At 44.2% G+C, this 26,249-nt stretch overlaps 1 protein-coding gene across 1 annotated transcript in view; it reads left to right on the top strand.

Moving 5' to 3' along the window:
- Positions 1-26,249, top strand: part of ak5 (adenylate kinase 5) — a 149,090-nt gene that overhangs the window by 96,668 nt on the left and 26,173 nt on the right. Inside the window, exons 8-10 of the mRNA XM_036966543.1 lie at positions 10,174-10,250; positions 17,488-17,536; positions 24,325-24,369. Coding sequence (XP_036822438.1) covers positions 10,174-10,250; positions 17,488-17,536; positions 24,325-24,369 — 171 coding nt within the window. The remainder of the gene's footprint in view (positions 1-10,173; positions 10,251-17,487; positions 17,537-24,324; positions 24,370-26,249) is intronic.

Raw genomic sequence — 26,249 nt, 5'->3', positions numbered from 1 at the left:
CACAGCCCAGACAACAGAGGACCACACAGCCCAGACAACACAGGACCACACAGCCCAGACAACACAGGACCACACAGCCCAGACAACACAGGACCACATAGCCCAGCTAACAGAGGACCACACAGCCCAGCTAACAGAGGACCACACAGCCCAGCTAACAGAGGACCACACAGCCCAGCTAACAGAGGACCACACAGCCCAGCTAACAGAGGACCACACAGCCCAGACAACAGAGGACCACACAGCCCAGACAACACAGGACCACACAGCCCAGACAACAGAGGACCACACAGCCCAGACAACAGAGGACCACACAGCCCAGACAACAGAGGACCACACAGTCCAGACAACAGAGGACCACACAGCCCAGACAACACAGGACCCACCAACCCAATTGCCCCCCTGTCAACCCTCCGATACCCACTGAGGACAGACAAAAGCCAAAGCTTCTTATAGATTCTAAAATGGGAAATACATTGATGAGAAGAACCACTTTCCCGAAAGACAAAGTGACTCTGCTGCCTTAGCAGTCGACGTGACCTGGAGCTGCTGTGTAAGGAGCGACTAGGGGTCCTCCTAGCCACATCATCATTCACACCGGAACAAATGACCTTGGAAAAGGGTAGCCACGGCACTCAAGGGAGTGATTGAAAAAGCCTCTTCCACATTCCCAACTCAAGAGTGGTTGTCTCCAACCTGCTACCACAAAAATACTTTCAGCGTTGCCACCATACAGCGGGTAAATGCAACCATTTGGAAAGCTGTACACCTCTACAAAGTGACTGTCACATTTGCCAGGACTCTGAAAGACATCACACTCAACCTAGTCAATGTCCAGACCTAAACCCAATTGAGATGTTGTGGCAGGACATGAAACGAGTAGTTCATTGTATGGATGATTCTACAATGTTTATTTTATGGTGCAAAAAAAAACCATTCACCTGATGTCACAAGAACATTCCCAGAACATATTTAGTCTGTTCTTTGTGGCTAGGTGTGGAGCTAGCGACCCACCTCGACAACATCCGGTGAAATTGCAGAGCGCGAAATTCAAATGACAGAAATAGTCATATTCAACATTCATGAAAATACAAGTGTAATAGATAAGAAAAAAGCGTAACTTCTTGTTAATCCAGCCGCTGTGTCAGATTTCAAAAAGGCTCTACGTCGAAAGCACACCATGCGATTATCTGAGGACAGCACCCCACACACAAAAGCATTAAAAAAAAATTCAACCAGGCAGGCACGAAAGTCAGAAATAGCGATAAAATAAATGCCTTACCTTTGATGATCTTCATCTGTTGGCACTCCAAAAGGTCCCAGCTACATTACAAATGGTCCTTTTGTTCGATAAAGTCCTTTATATCCATAAAAACTCAGTTTAGCTGGCGCGCTTCATTCAATAATCCCCTGGTTTCCCTCCTTCAAAATGCAAAATGAATCCCAAACGTTACCAATAAACTTATCCAAACAAGTCAAACAACGTTTATAATCAAACCTCAGGTACCCTAATACGTAAATAAATGATACAATTTAAGATGGGGAATCGTTATTGTCTTTACCAGAGATAAATAAGATGAACGCGCTCTCATCCACGCGCATGAAAACACTACAGCCAAAATGGGAGCCACCTAGGAAAAACTACAAATTCTAGCTAATTTTTCCAGAAACAAGCCTGAAACTTTTTCTATAGACTGTTGACATCTAGTGGAAGCCCTATGAACTGCAGTATGGGAGTTTTCCCTTCATATTAAACATGAAAGCCATTGGAAACAGTGGTAGGCTGAACATTTTTTGGGGGGGATGGTTTGACCTCAGGTTTTTGCCTGCCATATCAGTTCTGTTATAATCACAGACATAATGTTAACAGTTTTAGAAACTTTACAGTGTTTTCTATCCAAATCTACTAGTAATATGCATATCCTAGCTTCTGGGCCTGAGTAACAGGCAGTTTACTTTACTTTAGACCAGATGTTATCCACCACAACGAGGATAGACCAGATGTTAACCAATAACCACTATAACAAGGATAGACCAGATGTTAACCACTATAACGAGGATAGACCAGATGTTAACCACTATAATGAGGGTAGACCAGATGTTAACCACTATAATGAGGGTAGACCAGATGTTAACCACTATAGTGAGGAGACCAGATGTTAACCACTATAATGAGGATAGACCAGATGTTAACCACTATAATGAGGGTAGACCAGATGTTAACCACTATAGCGAGGAGACCATATGTTAACCACTATAACGAGGATAGACCAGATGTAACCAATAACCACCATAACGAGGATAGACCAGATGTTAACCACTATAACGAGGATAGACCAGATGTTAACCACCATAACGAGGATAGACCAGATGTTAACCACTATAACGAGGATAGACAAGATGTTAACCACTATAACGAGGGTAGACCAGATGTTAACCAATAACCACTATAACGAGGATAGACCAGATGTTAACCAATATCCACTATAACGAGGATAGACCAGATGTTAACCACCATAACGAGGATAGACCAGATGTTAACCAATAACCACTATAACGAGGATAGACCAGATGTTAACCACTATAACGAGGATAGACCAGATGTTAACCACTATAACGAGGATAGACCAGATGTTAACCAATATCCACTATAACGAGGATAGACCAGATGTTAACCACCATAACGAGGATAGACCAGATGTTAACCAATAACCACTATAACGAGGATAGACCAGATGTTAACCAATAACCACTATAACGAGGATAGACCAGATGTTAACCACCATAACGAGGATAGACCAGATGTTAACCACCATAACGAGGATAGACCAGATGTTAACCACTATAACGAGGATAGACCAGATGTTAACCACTATAACGAGGATAGACCAGATGTTAACCACCATAACGAGGATAGACCAGATGTTAACCACCATAACGAGGATAGACCAGATGTTAACCAATAACCACTATAACGAGGATAGACCAGATGTTAACCAATAACCACTATAACGAGGATAGACCAGATGTTAACCAATAACCACTATAACGAGGATAGACCAGATGTTAACCACCATAACGAGGATAGACCAGATGTTAACCACTATAATGAGGGTAGACCAGATGTTAACCACTATAACGAGGATAGACCAGATGTTAACCACTATAATGAGGATAGACCAGATGTTAACCACTATAATGAGGATAGACCAGATGTTAACCACCATAACGAGGATAGACCAGATGTTAACCACTATAATGAGGGTAGACCAGATGTTAACCACTATAACGAGGATAGACCAGATGTTAACCACTATAACGAGGATAGACCAGATGTTAACCAATAACCACTATAACGAGGATAGACCAGATGTTAACCAATAACCACTATAACGAGGATAGACCAGATGTTAACCACCATAACGAGGATAGACCAGATGTTAACCACTATAACGAGGATAGACCAGATGTTAACCACCATAACGAGGATAGACCAGATGTTAACCACTATAACGAGGGTAGACCAGATGTTAACCAATAACCACTATAACCAGATGTTAACCACTATAATGAGGGTAGACCAGATGTTAACCAATAACCACTATAACGAGGATAGACCAGATGTTAACCAATATCCACTATAACGAGGATAGACCAGATGTTAACCACTATAACAAGGATAGACCAGATGTTAACCACTATAATGAGGATAGACCAGATGTTAACCACTATAATGAGGATAGACCAGATGTTAACCACTATAATGAGGGTAGACCAGATGTTAACCACTATAGCGAGGAGACCAGATGTTAACCACTATAACGAGGATAGACCAGATGTTAACCACTATAATGAGGGTAGACCAGATGTTAACCACTATAACGAGGATAGACCAGATGTTAACCACCATAACGAGGATAGACCAGATGTTAACCACTATAACGAGGATAGACCAGATGTTAACCACCATAACGAGGATAGACCAGATGTTAACCACTATAATGAGGATAGACCAGATGTTAACCACTATAACAAGGATAGACCAGATGTTAACCACTATAACGAGGATAGACCAGATGTTAACCACTATAATGAGGATAGACCAGATGTTAACCACTATAACGAGGATAGACCAGATGTTAACCACCATAACGAGGATAGACCAGATGTTAACCACTATAATGAGGATAGACCAGATGTTAACCACTATAACGAGGATAGACCAGATGTTAACCACTATAACGAGGATAGACCAGATGTTAACCACTATAACGAGGATAGACCAGATGTTAACCACTATAACGAGGATAGACCAGATGTTAACCACTATAACGAGGATAGACCAGATGTTAACCACTATAATGAGGATAGACCAGATGTTAACCACTATAATGAGGATAGACCAGATGTTAACCACTATAACGAGGATAGACCAGATGTTAACCACTATAACGAGGATAGACCAGATGTTAACCACTATAATGAGGATAGACCAGATGTTAACCACTATAACGAGGATAGACCAGATGTTAACCACTATAACGAGGATAGACCAGATGTTAACCACTATAACGAGGATAGACCAGATGTTAACCACTATAACGAGGATAGACCAGATGTTAACCACTATAACGAGGATAGACCAGATGTTAACCACTATAACGAGGATAGACCAGATGTTAACCACTATAATGAGGATAGACCAGATGTTAACCACTATAATGAGGATAGACCAGATGTTAACCACCATAACGAGGATAGACCAGATGTTAACCACTATAACGAGGATAGACCAGATGTTAACCACTATAACGAGGATAGACCAGATGTTAACCACCATAACGAGGATAGACCAGATGTTAACCACTGTAGCGAGGGGCTACATACTGATCTGCATTCATAATTCGACCCCGCCCCTCACAACCGGCTAATAATCCTTCTGCAACAGGAATTGAGAAACATGATGTGGATACTAATGAATAGACAACACCGTAAGGGTTTAACACGTTCTTCATTAGGGCAAGTCAAGTCTGTCCTTTTAAAATGGAAACCACAAACCCTAGAAACCTCATTAAACCTCAAACACAGTATAATTTGCATTTCCTGCTGGCACAGGAAAATTCTCTGTGACAACAGAGTGATCAAATCAAGACAGCACACCTCTTCAACAACAACAAACAAACAAAAACTAGGTTTTAAAAATGTTCCCGGGCCTGACTACGTGAAAATTACAATTCATCAGTCCGATTAGTTCAGAAGATGCAGAACAGAATAAGCGATTCGTTCTGTAAAAAAAGAGATCAAGTTCACATCAAGTTCACATCACATCAAGTTCACATCAAGTTCACATCACATCAAGTTCACATCACATCAAGTTCACATCAAGTTCACATCACATCAAGTTCACATCAAGTTCACATCACATCAAGTTCACATCAAGTTCACGTCACATCAAGTTCACATCACATCAAGTTCATATATTGCGCAATATCCATATGAAAATGTCTAGCATGAAAACATGCACAGGAAAGGACAACGGTTCACTGCTGGCACCTCATGTTCCTATCCTTTAATAATGATGATTCATTATACACAGTCAATGAACATTCACATCCTCTTCAGTTATTTTAACAATGAGAGCGGCTTGATTATATACTACATGCACTGCCAATAGTCTAGTCTAAACCATCAGCCATAATATAGACTACCTCATACCATTATTATAGGAGTAAGGCTGTTTATAGGAGTCGGCTATATATATAGAAGTAGGCTATATTTATAGGAGTAGCCTATATTTATAGGAGTAGCCTATATTTATAGGAGTAGCCTATATTTATAGGAGTGAGGCTATTTTTAGGAGTAGGCTATATTTTTAGGAGTAGGCTATATTTATAGGAGTAGCCTATATTTATAGGAGTAGCCTATATTTATAGGAGTAGCCTATATTTATAGAAGTGAGGCTATTTATAGAAGTAAGGCTGTTTATAGGAGTATGCTATATTTATAGGAGTAGCCTATATTTATAGGAGTGAGGCTATTTATAGGAGTCGGCTATATTTATAGGAGTCAGCTATATTTATAGGAGTAAGGCTGTTTATAGGAGTCGGCTATATATATAGAAGTAGGCTATATTTATAGGAGTAGCCTATATTTATAGGAGTAGCCTATATTTATAGGAGTAGCCTATATTTATAGAAGTGAGGCTATTTATAGGAGTAAGGCTGTTAATAGGAGTATGCTATATTTATAGGAGTAGCCTATATTTATAGGAGTAGGCTATATTTATAGGAGTGAGGCTATTTATAGGAGTAGGCTATATTTATAGGAGTAGGCTATATTTATAGTAGTAGGCTATATTTAGTAGGCTATATTTAGTGTGCTATATTTATAGGAGTCGGCTATATTTCTAGGAGTCGGCTATATTTAGTATTCATAATAATGATACTATAGACAGGGCTATAGTCATAATAATGATATGACTATAGACAGGGCTATAGTCATAATAATGATACTATAGACAGGGCTGTAGTCATAATAATGATACTATAGACAGGGCTGTAGTCATAATAATGACATGACTATAGACAGGGCTGTAGTCATAATAATGATACTATAGACAGGGCTATAGTCATAATAATGATATGACTATAGACAGGGCTGTAGTCATAATAATGATACTATAGACAGGGCTATAGTCATAATAATGATACTATAGACAGGGCTGTAGTCATAATAATGATACTATAGACAGGGCTGTAGTCATAATAATGATATGACTATAGACAGGGCTGTAGTCATAATAATGATATGACTATAGACAGGGCTGTAGTCATAATAATGATACTATAGACAGGGCTATAGTCATAATAATGATACTATAGACAGGGCTGTAGTCATAATAATGATATGACTATAGACAGGGCTGTAGTCATAATAATGATATGACTATAGACAGGGCTATAGTCATAATAAAGATACTATAGACAGGGCTGTAGTCATAATAATGATACTATAGACAGGGCTGTAGTCATAATAATGATACTATAGACAGGGCTGTAGTCATAATAATGATATGACTATAGACAGGGCTGTAGTCATAATAATGATATGACTATAGACAGGGCTGTAGTCATAATAATGATATGACTATAGACAGGGCTGTAGTCATAATAATGATGCTATAGACAGGGCTGTAGTCATAATAATGATACTATAGACAGGGCTGTAGTCATAATAATGATACTATAGACAGGGCTGTAGTCATACTAATGATACTATAGACAGGGCTGTAGTCATAATAATGATACTATAGACAGGGCTGTGGTCATAATAATGATACTATAGACAGGGCTGTAGTCATAATAATGATACTATAGACAGGGCTGTGGTCATAATAATGATATGACTATAGACAGGGCTGTAGTCATAATAATGATATGACTATAGACAGGGCTGTAGTCATAATAATGATATGACTATAGACAGGGCTGTAGTCATAATAATGATGCTATAGACAGGGCTGTAGTTCACATAATGATACTATAGACAGGGCTGTAGTCATAATAATGATACTATAGACAGGGCTGTAAATCAAATCAAATCAATCAAATTTTATTTGTCACATACACATGGTTAGCAGATGTTAGTGCGAGTGTAGCGAAATGCTTGTGCTTCTAGTTCCGACAATGCAGTAATAACAAGTAATCTAACTAACAATTCCAAAACTACTGTCTTGTACACAGTGTAAGGGGATAAAGAATATGTACATAAGGATATATGAATGAGTGATGGTACAGAGCAGCATAGGCAAGATACAGTAGATGGTATCGAGTACAGTATATACATATGAGATGAGTATGTAAACAAAGTGGCATAGTATAGTATAAAGTGGCTAGTGATACATGTATTACATAAGGATACCGTCGATGATATAGAGTACAGTATATACGTATGCATATGAGATGAATAATGTAGGGTAAGTAACATTCATATAAGGTAGCATTGTTTAAAGTGGCTAGTGATATATTTACGTCATTTCCCATCAATTCCCATTATTAAAGTGGCTGGAGTTGAGTCAGTGTCAGTGTTAGTGGTGGCTGTTTAACAGTCTGATGGCCTTGAGATAGAAGCTGTTTTTCAGTCTCTCGGTCCCTGCTTTGATGCACCTGTACTGACCTCGCCTTCTGGATGATAGCGGGGTGAACAGGCAGTGGCTCGGGTGGTTGATGTCCTTGATGATCTTTATGGCCTTCCTGTGACATCGGGTGGTGTAGGTGTCCTGGAGGGCAGGTAGTCTGTAGACATACTAATGATGTGACTATAGACAGGGCTGTAGTCATAATAATGATATGACTATAGACAGGGCTGTAGTCATAATAATGATACTATAGACAGGGCTGTAGTCATAATACTGATACTATAGACAGGGCTGTAGTCATAATAATGATATGACTATAGACAGGGCTGTTGTCATAATAATGATACTATAGACAGGGCTGTAGTCATAATAATGATACTATAGACAGGGCTGTAGTCATAATAATGACATGACTATAGACAGGGCTGTAGTCATAATAATGATACTATAGACAGGGCTGTAGTCATAATAATGATATGACTATAGACAGGGCTGTAGTCATAATAATGATACTATAGACAGGGCTGTAGTCATAATAATGATATGACTATAGACAGGGCTGTAGTCATAATAATGATATGACTATAGACAGGGCTGTAGTCATAATAATGATATGACTATAGACAGGGCTGTAGTCATAATAATGATATGACTATAGACAGGGCTGTAGTCATAATAATGATACTATAGACAGGGCTGTAGTCATAATAATGATATGACTATAGACAGGGCTGTAGTCATAATAATGATGTGACTATAGACAGGGCTGTAGTCATAATAATGATACTAAAGTCAGGGCTGTAGTCATAATAATGATATGACTATAGACAGGGCTGTAGTCATAATAATGATACTATAGACAGGGCTGTAGTCATAATAATGATACTACAGACAGGGCTGTAGTCATAATAATGATACTATAGACAGGGCTGTAGTCATAATAATGATACTATAGACAGGGCTGTAGTCATAATAATGATATGACTATAGACAGGGCTGTAGTCATAATAATGATGTGACTATAGACAGGGCTGTAGTCATAATAATGATACTAAAGTCAGGGCTGTAGTCATAATAATGATATGACTATAGACAGGGCTGTAGTCATAATAATGATATGACTATAGACAGGGCTGTAGTCATAATAATGATATGACTATAGACAGGGCTGTAGTCATAATAATGATACTATAGACAGGGATGTAGTCATAATAATGATATGACTATAGACAGGGCTGTAGTCATAATAATGATACTAAAGTCAGGGCTGTAGTCATAATAATGATATGACTATAGACAGGGCTGTAGTCATAATAATGATATGACTATAGACAGGGCTGTAGTCATAATAATGATGTGACTATAGACAGGGCTGTAGTCATAATAATGATACTATAGACAGGGCTGTAGTCATAATAATGATACTATAGACAGGGCTATAGTCATAATAATGATACTATAGACAGGGCTGTAGTCATAATAATGATACTATAGACAGGGCAGTAGTCATAATAATGATGTGACTATAGACAGGGCTATAGTCATAATAATGATACTATAGACAGGGCTGTAGTCATAATAATGATACTATAGACAGGGCAGTAGTCATAATAATGATGTGACTATAGACAGGGCTGTAGTCATAATAATGATGTGACTATAGACAGGGCTGTAGTCATAATAATGATGTGACTATAGACAGGGCTGTAGTCATAATACTGTGAGTCATACAACAAGCCTTTTCAGTCTGCTTCCTTGAAATCTGAATCTGGGTCATGATGCAGTGATTCACCAACTACAGAGTCAGACCATACCTTAAGACTGTAGAGCTGCTGTGTGTGCAGGCGTTGGTTCTAGCCCTGCACTAACACACCTGTTTCAAAGAGTCAACTTATCATGGTATTCAGTCCGGACCAGAATGTGTTTCATCGGGTGTGTTCATGCCTGGCTGGAACAAAAGCATGCACATAGTAACACTCCCTGGATATATTTTTAAAGTAATGGTCTGTCTTGTCTGTCTGTCTGTCTGTCTGCAGGCCCCAGTGAGCTGGATCTCAGTCTCCTAGGAGACAATACTAGTCTGGTAGACGTCCCATTCAGAAATGAAGAGCAGGTAAGAACAGAGCACTTCTCATGCTCCTCTCCTCGATTATCTTCCTCTCCTCCTCTATTAATCTTCCTCTCCTCTCCCCCTGTTCTCTTCTCCTCTCCCCCTGTTCTCCTCTCCTCTCTTCTCCTCTCCTCTCCCCCTGTTCTCTTCTCCTCTCCCCCTGTTCTCCTCTCCTCTCTTCTCCTCTCCTCTCCCCCTGTTCTCTTCTCCTCTCCCCCTGTTCTCTTCTCCTCTCCCCCTGTTCTCTTCTCCTCTCCCCCTGTTCTCTTCTCCTCTCCCCCTGTTCTCCTCTCCTCTCCCCCTGTTCTCTTCTCCTCTCCCCCTGTTCTCTTCTCCTCTCCCCCTGTTCTCCTCTCCTCTCCTCCTTCCCCCTCTAATTCCATGTAGTAATTTTACTCTTAGGGAAAAGCACCATAATAATCCAATCTCTTCTATTGTAATGTTTATCAGATATTTGATATGAAACTAGTTGTCTGAGCCCCGGCTACAGTCCCAAATGGCCCCCTATTCCCTTCAGACCAGAGCACTATTCCCTATATAGTGCACTACTTTAGACCAGAGGCCTATTCCCTATATTGTGCATTACTATAGACCAGAGCCCTATTCCCTATATAGTGCAAAACTATAGACCAGAGCCCTATTCCCTATATAGTGCACTACTATAGACCAGGGCCCTATTCCCTATATAGTGCACTACTATAGACCAGAACCCTATTCCTTATATAGTGCACTACTATAGACCAGAGCCCTGTTCCCTATATAGTGCACTACTTTAGACCAGAACCCTATTTCCTATATAGTGCACTACTATAGACCAGAGCCCTATTCCCTATATAGTGCACTACTACAGACCAGAGCCCTATTCCCTATATAGTGCACTACTATAGACCAGAGCCCTATTCCCTATATAGTGCACTACTATAGACCAGAGCCCTATTCCCTATATAGTGCACTACTATAGACCAGAGCCCTATTCCCTATATAGTGCACTACTATAGACCAGAGCCCTATTCCCTATATAGTGCACTACTATAGACCAGAGCCCTATTCCCTATATAGTGCACTACTATAGACCAGAGCCCTATTCCCTATATAGTGCACTACTATAGACCAGAGCCCTAGTCCCTATATAGTGCACTACTATAGACCAGAGCCCTATTCCCTATATAGTGCACTACTATAGACCAGAGCCCTATTCCCTATATAGTGCACTACTATAGACCAGAGCCCTATTCCCTATATAGTGCACTACTATAGACCAGAGCCCTATTCCCTATACAGTGCACTACTATAGACCAGAGCCCTATTCCCTATATAGTGCACTACTATAGACCAGAGCCCTATTCCCTATATAGTGCACTACTATAGACCAGAGCCCTATTCCCTATATAGTGCACTACTATAGACCAGAGCCCTATTCCCTATATAGTGCACTACTATAGACCAGAGCCCTATTCCCTATATAGTGCACTACTATAGACCAGAGCCCTATTCCCTATATAGTGCACTACTATAGACCCACACTATCTATTTCTGCTGTTCAGCGACCCAGACACACATTAACTTAATAACAATTCTCATTATATATTCACCAAGACATTACTAAGGCTGTTCTGAAACTATATCATATAATCACCAAGACATTACTAAGGCTGTTCTGAACCTATATCATATAATCACCAAGACATTACTAAGGCTGTTCTGAACCTATATCATATAATCACCAAGACATTACGAAGGCTGTTCTGAACCTATATCATATAATCACTAAGACATTACTAAGGCTGTTCTGAACCTATATCATATATCATATAATCACCAAGGCATTACTAAGGCTGTTCTGAACCTATATCATATATCATATAATCACCAAGACATTACTAAGGCTGTTCTGAACCTATATCATATATCATATAATCACCAAGACATTACTAAGGCTGTTCTGAACCTATATCATATAATCACCAAGACATTACTAAGGCTGTTCTGAAACTATATCATATAATCACCAAGACATTACTAAGGCTGTTCTGAACCTATATCATATATCATATAATCACCAAGACATTACTAAGGCTGTTCTGAACCTATATCATATAATCACTAAGACATTACTAAGGCTGTTCTGAACCTATATCATATATCATATAATCACCAAGACATTACTAAGGCTGTTCTGAACCTATATCATATAATCACCAAGACATTACTAAGGCTGTTCTGAACCTATATCATATATCATATAATCACCAAGACATTACTAAGGCTGTTCTGAAACTATATCATATAATCACCAAGACATTACTAAGGCTGTTCTGAACCTATATCATATAATCACCAAGACATTACTAAGGCTGTTCTGAAACTATATCATATAATCACCAAGACATTACTAAGGCTGTTCTGAACCTATATCATATATCATATAATCACCAAGACATTACTAAGGCTGTTCTGAACCTATATCATATAATCACTAAGACATTACTAAGGCTGTTCTGAACCTATATCATATAATCACCAAGACATTACGAAGGCTGTTCTGAACCTATATCATATATCATATAATAACCAAGGCTGTTCTGAACCTATATCATATAATCACCAAGACATTACTAAGGCTGTTCTGAACCTATATCATATATCATATAATAACCAAGGCTGTTCTGAACCTATATCATATATCATATATTCACCAAGACATTACTAAGGCTGTTCTGAACCTATATCATATAATCACCAAGGCATTACTAAGGCTGTTCTGAACCTATATCATATATTCACCAAGACATTACTAAGGCTGTTCTGAACCTATATCATATAATCACCAAGACATTACTACGGCTGTTCTGAAGCTATATCATATAATCACCAAGACATTACTAAGGCTGTTCTGAACCTATATCATATAATCACTAAGACATTACTAAGGCTGTTCTGAACCTATATCATATATCATATAATCACCAAGGCATTACTAAGGCTGTTCTGAACCTATATCATATATCATATAATCACCATTACATTATTAAGGCTGTTCTGAACCTATATCATATATCATATAATCACCAAGGCATTACTAAGGCTGTTCTGAACCTATATCATATATCATATAATCACCAAGACATTACTAAGGCTGTTCTGAACCTATATCATATATTCACCAAGACATTACTAAGGCTGTTCTGAACCTGTATCATATATCATATGATCACTAAGGCTGTTCTGAACCTATATCATATATCATATAACCACTAAGGCTGTTCTGAACCTATATCATATAATCACCAAGACATTACTAAGGCTGTTCTGAACCTATATCATATAATCACCAAGGCATTACTAAGGCTGTTCTGAACCTATATCATATATCATATAATCACCAAGACATTACTAAGGCTGTTCTGAACCTATATCATATAATCACTAAGACATTACTAAGGCTGTATATATGTAATATATTTCTCTCTCTCTCTCTCTCTCTCTCAATTCAATTCAATTCAATTCAAGGGCTTTATTGGCATGGGAAACATGTGTTAACATTGCCAAAGCAAGTGAGGTAGACAACATACAAAGTGAAAATATAAAGTGAAAAACAACAAAAATTAACAGTAAACATTACACATACAGAGGTTTCAAAACAGTAAAGACATTACAAATGTCATATTATATATATATATATACAGTGTTTTAACAATGTACAAATGGTTAAAGGACACAAGATAAAATAAATAAGCATAAATATGGGTTGTATTTACAATGGTGTGTGTTCTTCACTGGTTGCCCTTTTCTCGTGGCAACAGGTCACAAATCTTGCTGCTGTGATGCAACACTGTGGAATTTCACCCAGTAGATATGGGAGTTTTTCAAATTTGGATTTGTTTTCGAATTCTTTGTGGATCTGTGTAATCTGAGGGAAATATGTCTCTCTAATATGGTCATACATTGGGCAGGAGGTTAGGAAGTGCAGCTCAGTTTCCACCTCATTTTGTGGGCAGTGAGCACATAGCCTGTCTTCTCTTGAGAGCCATGTCTGCCTACGGCGGCCTTTCTCAATAGCAAGGCTATGCTCACTGAGTCTGTACATAGTCAAAGCTTTCCTTAATTTTGGGTCAGTCACAGTGGTCAGGTATTCAGGTATCATTCTCTCTCTCTCTCTCTCTCTCTCTCTCTCTCTCTCTCTCTCTCTCTCTGTCTCTGTCTCTGTCTCTGTCTCTGTCTCTCTCTCTCTCTCTCTCTCTCTCTCTCTCTGTCTCTCTCTCTCTCTCTCTCTCTCTCTCTCTCTCTCTCTCTCTCTCTCTCTCTCTATACATGCACTATATAGGGAATAGGGCTCTGGTCTATAGTAGTGCACTATATAGGGAATAGGGTTCTGGTCTATAGTAGTGCACTATATGGGGAATAGGGCTCTGGTCTATAGTAGTGCACTATATAGGGAATAGGGCTCTGGTCTATAGTAGTGCACTATATAGGGAATAGGGCTCTGGTCTAAAGTAGTGCACTATATAGGGAACAGGGCTCTGGTCTAAAGTAGTGCACTATATAAGGAATATGGTGCCGATTGGGATGAACACAGAGTCCATTGTCTTAAGCTCTCATGTTAGCTGGAGGAAGAGAGTCTTCTCTTCAGTCTTCACTTCCTCACAGTCTTCACTTCCTCTCAGTCTTCACTTCCTCTCAGTCTTCACTTCCTCTCAGTCTTCAAATCCCCAGCAGCATCTCCCCTCAGTGTCAGAACTATAGACCTCTGTTATAGTGTACCAGACTGTTAAACAAATCTAATTATGTTTAATATTTTTCAAAGTAGCCACCCTTTGCTTTGCTGACAGCTTTGCACACTCATTGGCATTCTCTTAATCAGCTTCACCTGGACCTGGCTGGTTTGTGTGTGAACTGGCTGGTTTGTGTGTGAACTGGCTGGTTTGTGTGTGAACTGGCTGGTTTGTGTGTGAACTGGCTGGTGTTTTCATTTAAATGTGTGTGTGTTGTCTTTTTGTGTATACTGTGTACCTGATTCTTACTTACTCTCTCCCTCTCTCCCTACCTCCCTTCCTCCCTCCCTCCCTCCCTCCCTCCCTCTCTCTCCCTGAGTCATCAGACCGGCTGGTGGGCTTACGTGACAAACTGGCTCATCATTGGCACCCCAGTCGATTTCACACACATCCACCCTACCCCCTCACCACCCTACCCCCCTCACCACCCTAACCCCCTCACCACCCTAACCCCCTCACCACCACACCACCCCACCCCCTCACCACCACACCCCCTCCCACTGAAATCCAATTAAACTCCTCTTTCACCAGTGCACCTTCCTGTAGTCCATTACACTATATGGTCTATTTACGGGTTGTAACTCCGTCACTCAGTCACGTCAAGCCATTGTTATGAACGTTCTCAAAACACTACTGGCTACTGCCCACAGGACTACTGGCTACTGCCCACAAGACTACTGGCTACTGCCCACAGGACTACTGGCTACTGCCCACAGGACTACTGGCTACTGCCCACAGGACTACTGGCTACTGCCCACAGGACTACTGGCTACTGCCCACAAGACTACTGGTTACTGCCCACAAGACTACTGGTTACTGCCCACAAGACTACTGGCTACTGCCCACAAGACTACTGGTTACTGGCTACTGCCCACAAGACTACTGGTTACTGGCTACTGCCCACAAGACTACTGGCTACTGCCCACAAGACTACTGGCTACTGCCCACAAGACTACTGGCTACTGCCCACAAGACTACTGGTTACTGCCCACAAGACTACTGGCTACTGCCCACAAGACTACTGGCTACTGCCCACAAGACTACTGGCTACTGCCCACAAGACTACTGGTTACTGGCTACTGCCCACAAGACTACTGGCTACTGGCAACTGCCCACAAGACTACTGGCTACTGCCCACAAGACTACTGGTTACTGGCTACTGCCCACAAGACTACTGGTTACTGGCTACTACCCACAAGACTACTGGTTACTGGCTACTGCCCACAAGACTACTGGCTACTGCCCACAAGACTACTGGTTACTGGCTACTGCCCACAAGACTACTGGCTACTGCCCACAAGATTACTGGCTACTGCCCACAAGACTACTGGTTACTGGCTACTGCCCACAAGACTATTGGTTACTGGCTACTGCCCACAAGACTATTGGTTACTGGCTACTACCCACAATACTACTGGTTACTGGCAACTGCCCACAAGACTACTGGCTACTGCCCACAAGACTACTGGTTACTGGCTACTGCCCACAAGACTACTGGTTACTGGCTACTGCCAACAAGACTACTGGTTACTGGCTACTGCCCACAAGAATACTGGCTACTGCCCACAAGACTACAGGTTACTGGCTACTGCCCACAAGACTACTGGTTACTGGCTACTGACCAAAGGACTACTGGTTACTGGCTACTACCAACAAGACTACTGGTTACTGGCTACTGCCCACAAGACTACTGGTTACTGGCTACTGCCCACAAGACTACTGGTTACTGGCTACTGCCAACAAGACTACTGGTTACTGGCTACTGACCAAAAGACTACTGGTCACTGGCTACTGCCAACAAGACTACTGGTTACTGGCTACTGACCAAAGGACTACTGGTTACTGGCTACTGCCCAAAGGACTACTGGTTACTGGCTACTGCCCACAAGACTACAGGTTACTGGCTACTGCCCACAAGACTACTGGCCACTGCCCACAAGACTACTGGTTACTGGCTACTGCCCACAAGACTACTGGCCACTGCCCACAAGACTACTGGTTACTGGCTACTGCCCACAAGACTACAGGTTACTGGCAACTGCCCACAAGACTACTGGTTACTGGCTACTGCCCAAAGGACTACTGGTTACTGGCTACTGCCCACAAGACTACTGGCTACTGCCCACAAGACTACTGATACTGGCTACTGCCCAAAGGACTACTGGTTACTGGTTACTGCCCAAAGGACTACTGGTTACTGGCTACTGACCAAAGGACTATTGGTTACTGCCCAAAAGGCTACTGGTGCCCAAAGTTGCCATTAGCTAGCTGTCTGTCTGTCTGTCTGTCTGTGTCAGATTAGCATGTTTTATTAAATCAACAGCACTTTTCTTGTAAAACGTTTGTCAAAAGACATCTAGTTTGTCAAATGTGAACATAACGCCAGATTTGTTTTGTAAATTAATGTTTCTTAATTGTATTGAAAACAATTCTCTCCATCTCTCTCATCCTCTCTCTCTCTCTGCTAGGTTGAAGAGGAGGAGGATGAAATGGGGTATGCTGAAGGGACTGCAGAGAGTGAGTACATGAGCCTGCATTGATTTCCGATCAGGTCTTGTGTTGGGATAAAAGGCCACAGTTTTAACTCACTGATTCACTCTCATGCCTATGTCCCAAATGGCCCCCTATTCCCTATATAGTGCACTACTTTAGACCAGGGCCCTATTCCCTATATAGTGCACTACTATAGACCAGAGCCCTATTCCCTATATAGTACACTACTATAGACCAGAGCCCTATTCCCTATATAGTGCACTACTATAGACCCTATTCCCTATATAGCACACTACTATAGACCAGAGCCCTATTCCCTATATAGTGCACTACTATAGAACAGAACCATATTCCTATATAGTGCACTACTTAAGACCAGAACCCTATTCCCTATATAGTGCACTACTATAGACCAGAGCCCTATTCCCTATATAGCACACTACTATAGACCAGAGCCCTATTCCCTATATAGTGCACTACTATAGAACAGAACCATATTCCTATATAGTGCACTACTTTAGACCAGAGCCCTATTCCCTATATAGTGCACTACTATAGACCAGAACCATATTCCCTATATAGTTCACTACTATAGACCAGAGCCCTATTCCCTATATAGTGCACTACTTTAGACCAGAGCCCTCTTCCCTATATAGTGGTACTACTATAGACCAGAGCCCTATTCCCTATATAGTGGTACTACTATAGACCAGAGCCCTATACCCTATATAGTGCACTACTTTAGACCAGAGCCCTATTCCCTATATAGTGCACTACTTTAGACCAAAGCCCTCTTCCCTAGAGTTTGAGTCTGAGTTTTGGGGCCTCAGCCAGATAGAGGACCTTTCCAACCTCATTGAGGGGCCAACCCTAGCCGCTTAGCATTGCTGACAGCCTGGCTAGACTGCAGAGTCAAACCCAGGAAGTCGTTGCCTAGGCGATATTCTCCCGCTCCATAGTTGTAGATCAGTTCAGCAACAAAGTCATCATCCTCTGGCCCCAAAGCCGACCATTGTCTTGTTCCATTTTCCATCATAAGGGCCCTTAACAAGCTGCCTTACATCCTTCTTCAAACTCTTTGTGACGTGAAATCTTCCTGTCGATCACATCTAGGTAAAAAGGTGGCCGTTTTGCTTCGGTCCACTTTGAAAAACGAAATTGCAAGGCTCGCCTCAAAGCCACTATACTCCAAGTGAGTTAGCTATGTACTGTACGATTTATATATATCACGCTCAGGTTGACTACGTTGATTAAGGATCCTTGCAGTTGATTGCCACATAGAAAAGAGAAAGGAAACAGAAGAAAACCAGGTAGAACCCAGACATAGAGGGGGGGGGGGGGAAAACACCCTATGAGGCATGATCATCATCATCGTTTTAATTGTCTCTGAACCCGACCACGTTTCCCACTACCTTTTGTTGCCGTGGCAGCAGTAACAAATTCCCTCAAGCGGAAACGCTTCTTCACACTCGACTGATCTAACCCCACCGTCTTCTGTAACACCACCGCTGACCTCACAAACTAATCAACGTCAAAAGTCTGATCCAGGAACCCATTCACCTCCTCTAGATTGTAAATTGAGTCGCCCTCCTCAACTGAGGCCACAGACACCTGACTCCCCTCTACCACATCCCTCTCAACACTCCCCACTTGCACCCCATCACTCGTTACCGGGCATCTCCTCACTACCTGGGAGACTAGCTTCACCTGAACCCCCTCCTGTACCTCATCACTCATACAGGGCATCTCCTCACTACCTGGGAGACTAGCTCCACCTGAACCCCCTCCTGTACCTCATCACTCATACAGGGCATCTCCTCACTACCTGGGAGACTAGCTTCACTTGAACCCCCTCCTGTACCTCATCACTCATACAGGGCTTCTCCTCACTGCCTGGGAGACTAGCTCCACCTGAACCCCCTCCTGTACCTCATCACTCATACAGGGCATCTCCTCACTACCTGGGAGACTAGCTCCACCTGAATCCCCTCCTGTACACTATTACCGTAGTGGAAATCTCCTCTACTACCTGGGAGACTAGCCTCACCTGAACCCCCTCCTGTACCTCATCACTCATACAGGGCATCTCATCCACTACCTGGGAGACTAGCTCCACCTGAACCCCCTCCTGTACCTCATCACTCATACAGGGCTTCTCCTCCACTGCCTGGGAGACTAGCTTCACCTGAAACCCCTCCTGTACACTATTACCGTAGTGGAAATCTCCTCCACTACCTGGGAGACTAGCTTCACCTGAACCCCCTCCTGTACCTCATCACTCATACAGGGCATCTCCTCACTACCTGGGAGACTAGCTTCACTTGAACCCCCTCCTGTACCTCATCACTCATACAGGGCTTCTCCTCACTGCCTGGGAGACTAGCTCCACCTGAACCCCCTCCTGTACCTCATCACTCATACAGGGCATCTCATCCACTACCTGGGAGACTAGCTCCACCTGAACCCCCTCCTGTACCTCATCACTCATACAGGGCTTCTCCTCCACTGCCTGGGAGACTAGCTTCACCTGAAACCCCTCCTGTACACTATTACCGTAGTGGAAATCTCCTCCACTGCCTGGGAGACTAGCTTCACCTGAACGCCCTCCTGTACACTATTACCGTAGTGGAAATCTCCTCCACTACCTGGGAGACTAGCTTCACCTGAACCCCCTCCTGTACCTCATCACTCATACAGGGCATCTCCTCCACTGCCTGGGAGACTAGCTTCACCTGAACCCCCTCCTGTACACTATTACCGTAGTGGAAATCTCCTCCACTGCCTAGGAGACTAGCTTCACCTGAAACCCCTCCTGTACACTATTACCGTAGTGGAAATCTCCTCCACTGCCTGGGAGACTAGCTTCACCTGAACGCCCTCCTGTACACTATTACCGTAGTGGAAATCTCCTCCACTACCTGGGAGACTAGCTCCACCTGAACCCCCTCCTGTACACTATTACCGTAGTGGAAATCTCCTCCACTACCTGGGAGACTAGCTCCACCTGAACCCCCTCCTGTACACTATTACCGTAGTGGAAATCTCCTCCACTGCCTGGGAGACTAGCTTCACCTGAACGCCCTCCTGTACACTATTACCGTAGTGGAAATCTCCTCCACTGCCTGGGAGACTAGCTTCACCTGAACGCCCTCCTGTACACTATTACCGTAGTGGAAATCTCCTCCACTGCCTGGGAGACTAGCTTCACCTGAACCCCCTCCTGTACACTATTACCGTAGTGGAAATCTCCTCCACTGCCTGGGAGACTAGCTCCACCTGAACCCCCTCCTGTACCTCATCACTCATACAGGGCATCTCCTCCACTGCCTGGGAGACTAGCTCCACCTGAACCCCCTCCTGTACCTCATCACTCATACAGGGCATCTCCTCCACTGCCTGGGAGACTAGCTGCTACTCCTTGCCCTCAACACGGATAACTTGTTCCTCAGCAACAGGTGCTTGTGGATGCTCTACCGCTGTCGGCCCACCTCTCCCTACATCAGTGGGCCCAGGCGTTACAAGGACCACCTCTCCCTACATCAGAGGGCCCAGGCGTTATGAGGACCACCTCTCCCTACATCAGTGGGCCCAGGCGTTACGAGGACCACCTCTCCCTACATCAGTGGGCCCAGGCGTTACGAGGACCACCTCTCCCTACATCAGTGGGCCCAGGCGTTACGAGGACCACCTCTCCCTACATCAGTGGGCCCAGGCGTTACGAGGACCACCTCTCCCTACATCAGTGGGCCCAGGCGTTACAAGGACCACCTCTCCCTACATCAGTGGGCCCAGGCGTTACGAGGACCACCTCTCCCTACATCAGTGGGCCCAGGCGTTACGAGGACCACCTCTCCCTACATCAGTGGGCCCAGGCGTTACGAGGACCACCTCTCCCTACATCAGAGGACCCAGGCGTTACGAGGACCACCTCTCCCTACATCAGTGGGCCCAGGCGTTACAAGGACCACCTCTCCCTACATCAGTGGGCCCAGGCGTTACAAGGACCACCTCTCCCTACATCAGTGGGCCCAGGCGTTACAAGGACCACCTCTCCCTACATCAGTGGGCCCAGGCGTTACAAGGACCACCTCTCCCTACATCAGTGGGCCCAGGCGTTACAAGGACCACCTCTCCCTACATCAGTGGGCCCAGGCGTTACAAGGACCACCTCTCCCTACATCAGTGGGCCCAGGCGTTACGAGGACCACCTCTCCCTACATCAGTGGGCCCAGGCGTTACAAGGACCACCTCTCCCTACATCAGTGGGCCCAGGCGTTACGAGGACCACCTCTCCCTACATCAGAGGACCCAGGCGTTACGAGGACCACCTCTCCCTACATCAGTGGGCCCAGGCGTTACAAGGACCACCTCTCCCTACATCAGTGGGCCCAGGCGTTACAAGGACCACCTCTCCCTACATCAGTGGGCCCAGGCGTTACAAGGACCACCTCTCCCTACATCAGTGGGCCCAGGCGTTACGAGGACCACCTCTCCCTACATCAGAGGACCCAGGCGTTACGAGGACCACCTCTCCCTACATCAGTGGGCCCAGGCGTTACAAGGACCACCTCTCCCTACATCAGTGGGCCCAGGCGTTACAAGGACCACCTCTCCCTACATCAGTGGGCCCAGGCGTTACAAGGACCACCTCTCCCTACATCAGTGGGCCCAGGCGTTACAAGGACCACCTCTCCCTACATCAGTGGGCCCAGGCGTTACGAGGACCACCTCTCCCTACATCAGTGGGCCCAGGCGTTACGAGGACCACCTCTCCCTACATCATCTTTAAGAAGTACGCCATGCTGAACCATCCAACACCATCTCAACAAGACGCCCTTCTTTAAGAAGCACGCCATGCTGAACCATCCAACGCAACAAGACGCTCTTCTTTAAGAAGTACGCCATGCTGAACCATCCAACACCACCTCAACAAGACGCCCTTCTTTAAGAAGCATGCCATGCTGAACCATCCAACGCAACAAGACACTCTTCTTTAAGAAGTACGCCATGCTGAACCATCCAACACCACCTCAACAAGACGCTCTTCTTTAAGAAGTACGCCATGCTGAACCATCCAACACCACCTCAACAAGACGCTCTTCTTTAAGAAGTACGACATGCTCAAACATCCAACACCACCTCAACAAGACGCTCTTCTTTAAGAAGTACGCCATGCTCCACCATCCAACACCACCTCAACAAGACGCTCTTCTTTAAGAAGTACGCCATACTGCAGCGCCAGCTGTGCCATCAGAGTCCCTGGGTTCGCGCCCAGGCTCTGTCGTAACCGGCCACGACCGGGAGGTCCGTGGGGCGACGCACAATTGGCCTAGCGTCGACCGGGTTAGGGAGGGCTTGGTCGGTAGGGGTGTCCTTGTCTCATCGCGCACCAGCGACTCCTGTGGCGGGCTGGGCGCAGTGTGCGCTAACCAAGGTGGCCAGGTGCACGGTGTTTCCTCCGGCGCATTGGTGCGGCTGGCTTCCGGGTTGGATGCGTGCTGTGTTAAGAAGCAGTGCGGCTTGGTTGGGTTGTGTATCGGAGGACGCATGACTTTCAACCTTCGTCTCTCCCGAGCCCGTACGGGAGTTGTAGCGATGAGACAAGATAGTAGCTACTACAACAATTGGATACCACGAAATTGGGGAGAAAAAGGGCTAAAATTCAAAAAATAAATAAATAAATAAATAAAAATGAAGTACGCCTAGCTCCACCATCCAACACCACCTCAACAAGACGCTCTTCTTTAAGAAGTACGCCATACTGCAGCGCCAGCTGTGCCATCAGAGTCCCTGGGTTCGCGCCCAGGCTCTGTCGTAACCGGCCACGACCGGGAGGTCCGTGGGGCGACGCACAATTGGCCTAGCGTCGACCGGGTTAGGGAGGGCTTGGTCGGTAGGGGTGTCCTTGTCTCATCGCGCACCAGCGACTCCTGTGGCGGGCTGGGCGCAGTGTGCGCTAACCAAGGTGGCCAGGTGCACGGTGTTTCCTCCGGCGCATTGGTGCGGCTGGCTTCCGGGTTGGATGCGTGCTGTGTTAAGAAGCAGTGCGGCTTGGTTGGGTTGTGTATCGGAGGACGCATGACTTTCAACCTTCGTCTCTCCCGAGCCCGTACGGGAGTTGTAGCGATGAGACAAGATAGTAGCTACTACAACAATTGGATACCACGAAATTGGGGAGAAAAAGGGCTAAAATTCAAAAAATAAATAAATAAATAAATAAAAATGAAGTACGCCTAGCTCCACCATCCAACACCACCTCAACAAGACGCTCTTCTTGAAGAAAAACCACCACCGCTTTATTCATCCTCAATGTGGATAAAGTCTCGGAGACCAGAAACTCCTCCACAGTGACAGTGGCTTCAGTAATACACCTACAGCCGTTGCTGAAGTGACAGAGATGGCGTCCCCGTGTGGGTCGCCATCCCCGCCAAAACCAGGGCAATTCCGACAAGAAATACAACGTACTTAATTCTACCACAAAAATAAAAATAATGATAACCTTAATCATGTATGGAAAAAGGCAAACCACCAAGTAAAGGAAACACATCTAACTCCAGACAACACTCGCACTCACTCATACAACTCCCAGCATGCACCAAACACTCCCAGCATGCAGAGAGACAGAGAGAGAGAGAGGGAAAGCAGAAGAGAGAAAGAGAGCTAGGCAGGCAGGCAAGCAAGGCAGGCAAGGCAGGCAGGCAGACAGACAGGCAGGCCACTTTGCTGATGCTCTACACTGTTTCAATGTCTTAGTTAGTAGGAGTGTTGTGTTTTCGATTCCAATACTGAAACCTGCCCCTTTCCTCTTTCAGGGTATCCTACAGACAGGAAGAAACCTAAAGTTGTCTTCCTGATGGGTATGTACTCACACTCTCTCACTCTCACTCTCACTCTCACTCTCTCTCTCTCACACACTCTCTCTCTCTCTCACACACACCTACACTATTGAGATATCTGGATAATTGGCTGTTTAACAGGAACAGGAGGCTGATAATTGGCTGTTTAACAGGGACATGAGGCTGATAATTGGCTGTTTAACAGGGACAGGAGGCTGATAATTGGCTGTTTAACAGGGATAGGAGGCTGATAATTGGCTGTTTAACAGGGATAGGAGGCGGGATAATTGGCTGTTTAACAGGGATAGGAGGCTGATAATTGGCTGTTTAACAGGGATAGGAGGCTGATAATTTGCTTGAATTCATACTGTTCCACACTTCGTTTTATCATTGTTATGTCCTTTCTTTTATCCTGGGTATGAAACAGATCTGGAAGCAGTCTTTATTTAGACTGAGCAGTTTAACGTCGATTTAAAGTAGCTAACTGTCTTGTAGAGTATATTTCCCATGCTGATTGTTATGCTGTTTTTCTAGACCCAGCAGCTCCTGTAGTCTCTCAATACATCATTAGTTAGAAAGCTACAACATACCGTTTCTGAGTCACAGAGGATGTGACCCAAATGGAGCCCTATTCCCTATATAGTGTTCTACTGTAGACCAGAGCCCTATTCCCTATATAGTGCACTACTTTAGACCAGAGCCCTATTCCCTATGTAGTGCACTATTATAGACCAGAGCCCTATTCCCTATATAGTGCACTACTTTAGACCAGAGCCCTATTCCCTATATAGTGCACTACATTGACATTTTAGTCATTTAGCAGACACTCTAATCCAGATCTATTTACAGTGTATTCGTCTTAAGAGATAGCCCCCTCCTGTACCTCATCACTCATACAGACAACTCTAGCTTGGTGGGACAACTCTAGCTTGGTGGGACAACTCTAGCTTGGTGGGACAACTCTAGGTAGGTGGGACAACTCTAGCTAGGTGGGACAACTCTAGCTAGGTGGGACAACTCTAGCTAGGTGGGACAACTCTAGCTTGGTGGGACAACTCTAGCTTGGTGGGACAACTGTAGCTTGGTGGGACAACTGTAGCTTGGTGGGACAACTGTAGCTTGGTGGGACAACTCTAGCTTGGTGGGACAACTCTAGCTTGGTGGGACAACTCTAGCTTGGTGGGACAACTCTAGCTTGGTGGGACAACTGTAGCTTGGTGGGACAACTGTAGCTTGGTGGGACAACTGTAGCTTGGTGGGACAACTCTAGCTTGGTGGGACAACTCTAGCTTGGTGGGACAACTCTAGCTTGGTGGGACAACTCTAGCTAGGTGGGACAACTCTAGCTTGGTGGGACAACTCTAGCTAGGTGGGACAACTCTAGCTAGGTGGAACAACCACATATCACAGGCATAGAAAGTACATTTTTCCTCAATAAAGTAGCTATCAGTAGAGTCAGAGTTAGAAAGGGGGAAGGGTCAAGTGCTGGTTAAGGGTGAGACAGAGGATTATTTAAGATACAGTTTGAAAAGGGAGATGGGCAGGGACTCTGCTGTCCTAGCTTCAGGGGGATTCTGGTTCCACCATTGGGGTGCCAGGACAGAGAACAGTTTGGACTGGGCTGAGTGGGAGCTGCCCTCCTGTAGGAGAGGGAGAGTCAAGAGACCAGTGGTGGTAGAACAGAGTGCTCAGGTTGGGGTGTAGGGTTTGATCATAGCCTGAAGGTAGGGAGGGGCAGTTCCTCTTGCTGCTCCGTAGGTAAGCACCATGGTCTGGTAGTGGATGTGAGCTTGGACTGGAAGCCAGTGGAGGGTGCAGAGGAGCAGGGTGACATGGGAGAACTTGGGATGGTTTAACACCAGGTGGACTGCAGCGTTCTGGATTAGTTGCAGGGGTTTGAT

Source organism: Oncorhynchus mykiss, chromosome 28 (assembly GCF_013265735.2).
Source record: "Oncorhynchus mykiss isolate Arlee chromosome 28, USDA_OmykA_1.1, whole genome shotgun sequence".
NCBI lineage: Eukaryota > Metazoa > Chordata > Actinopteri > Salmoniformes > Salmonidae > Oncorhynchus > Oncorhynchus mykiss.
The sequence above is the reverse complement of the archived record's forward strand: the minus strand, read 5'-3'. Positions and strand labels throughout refer to the sequence as shown.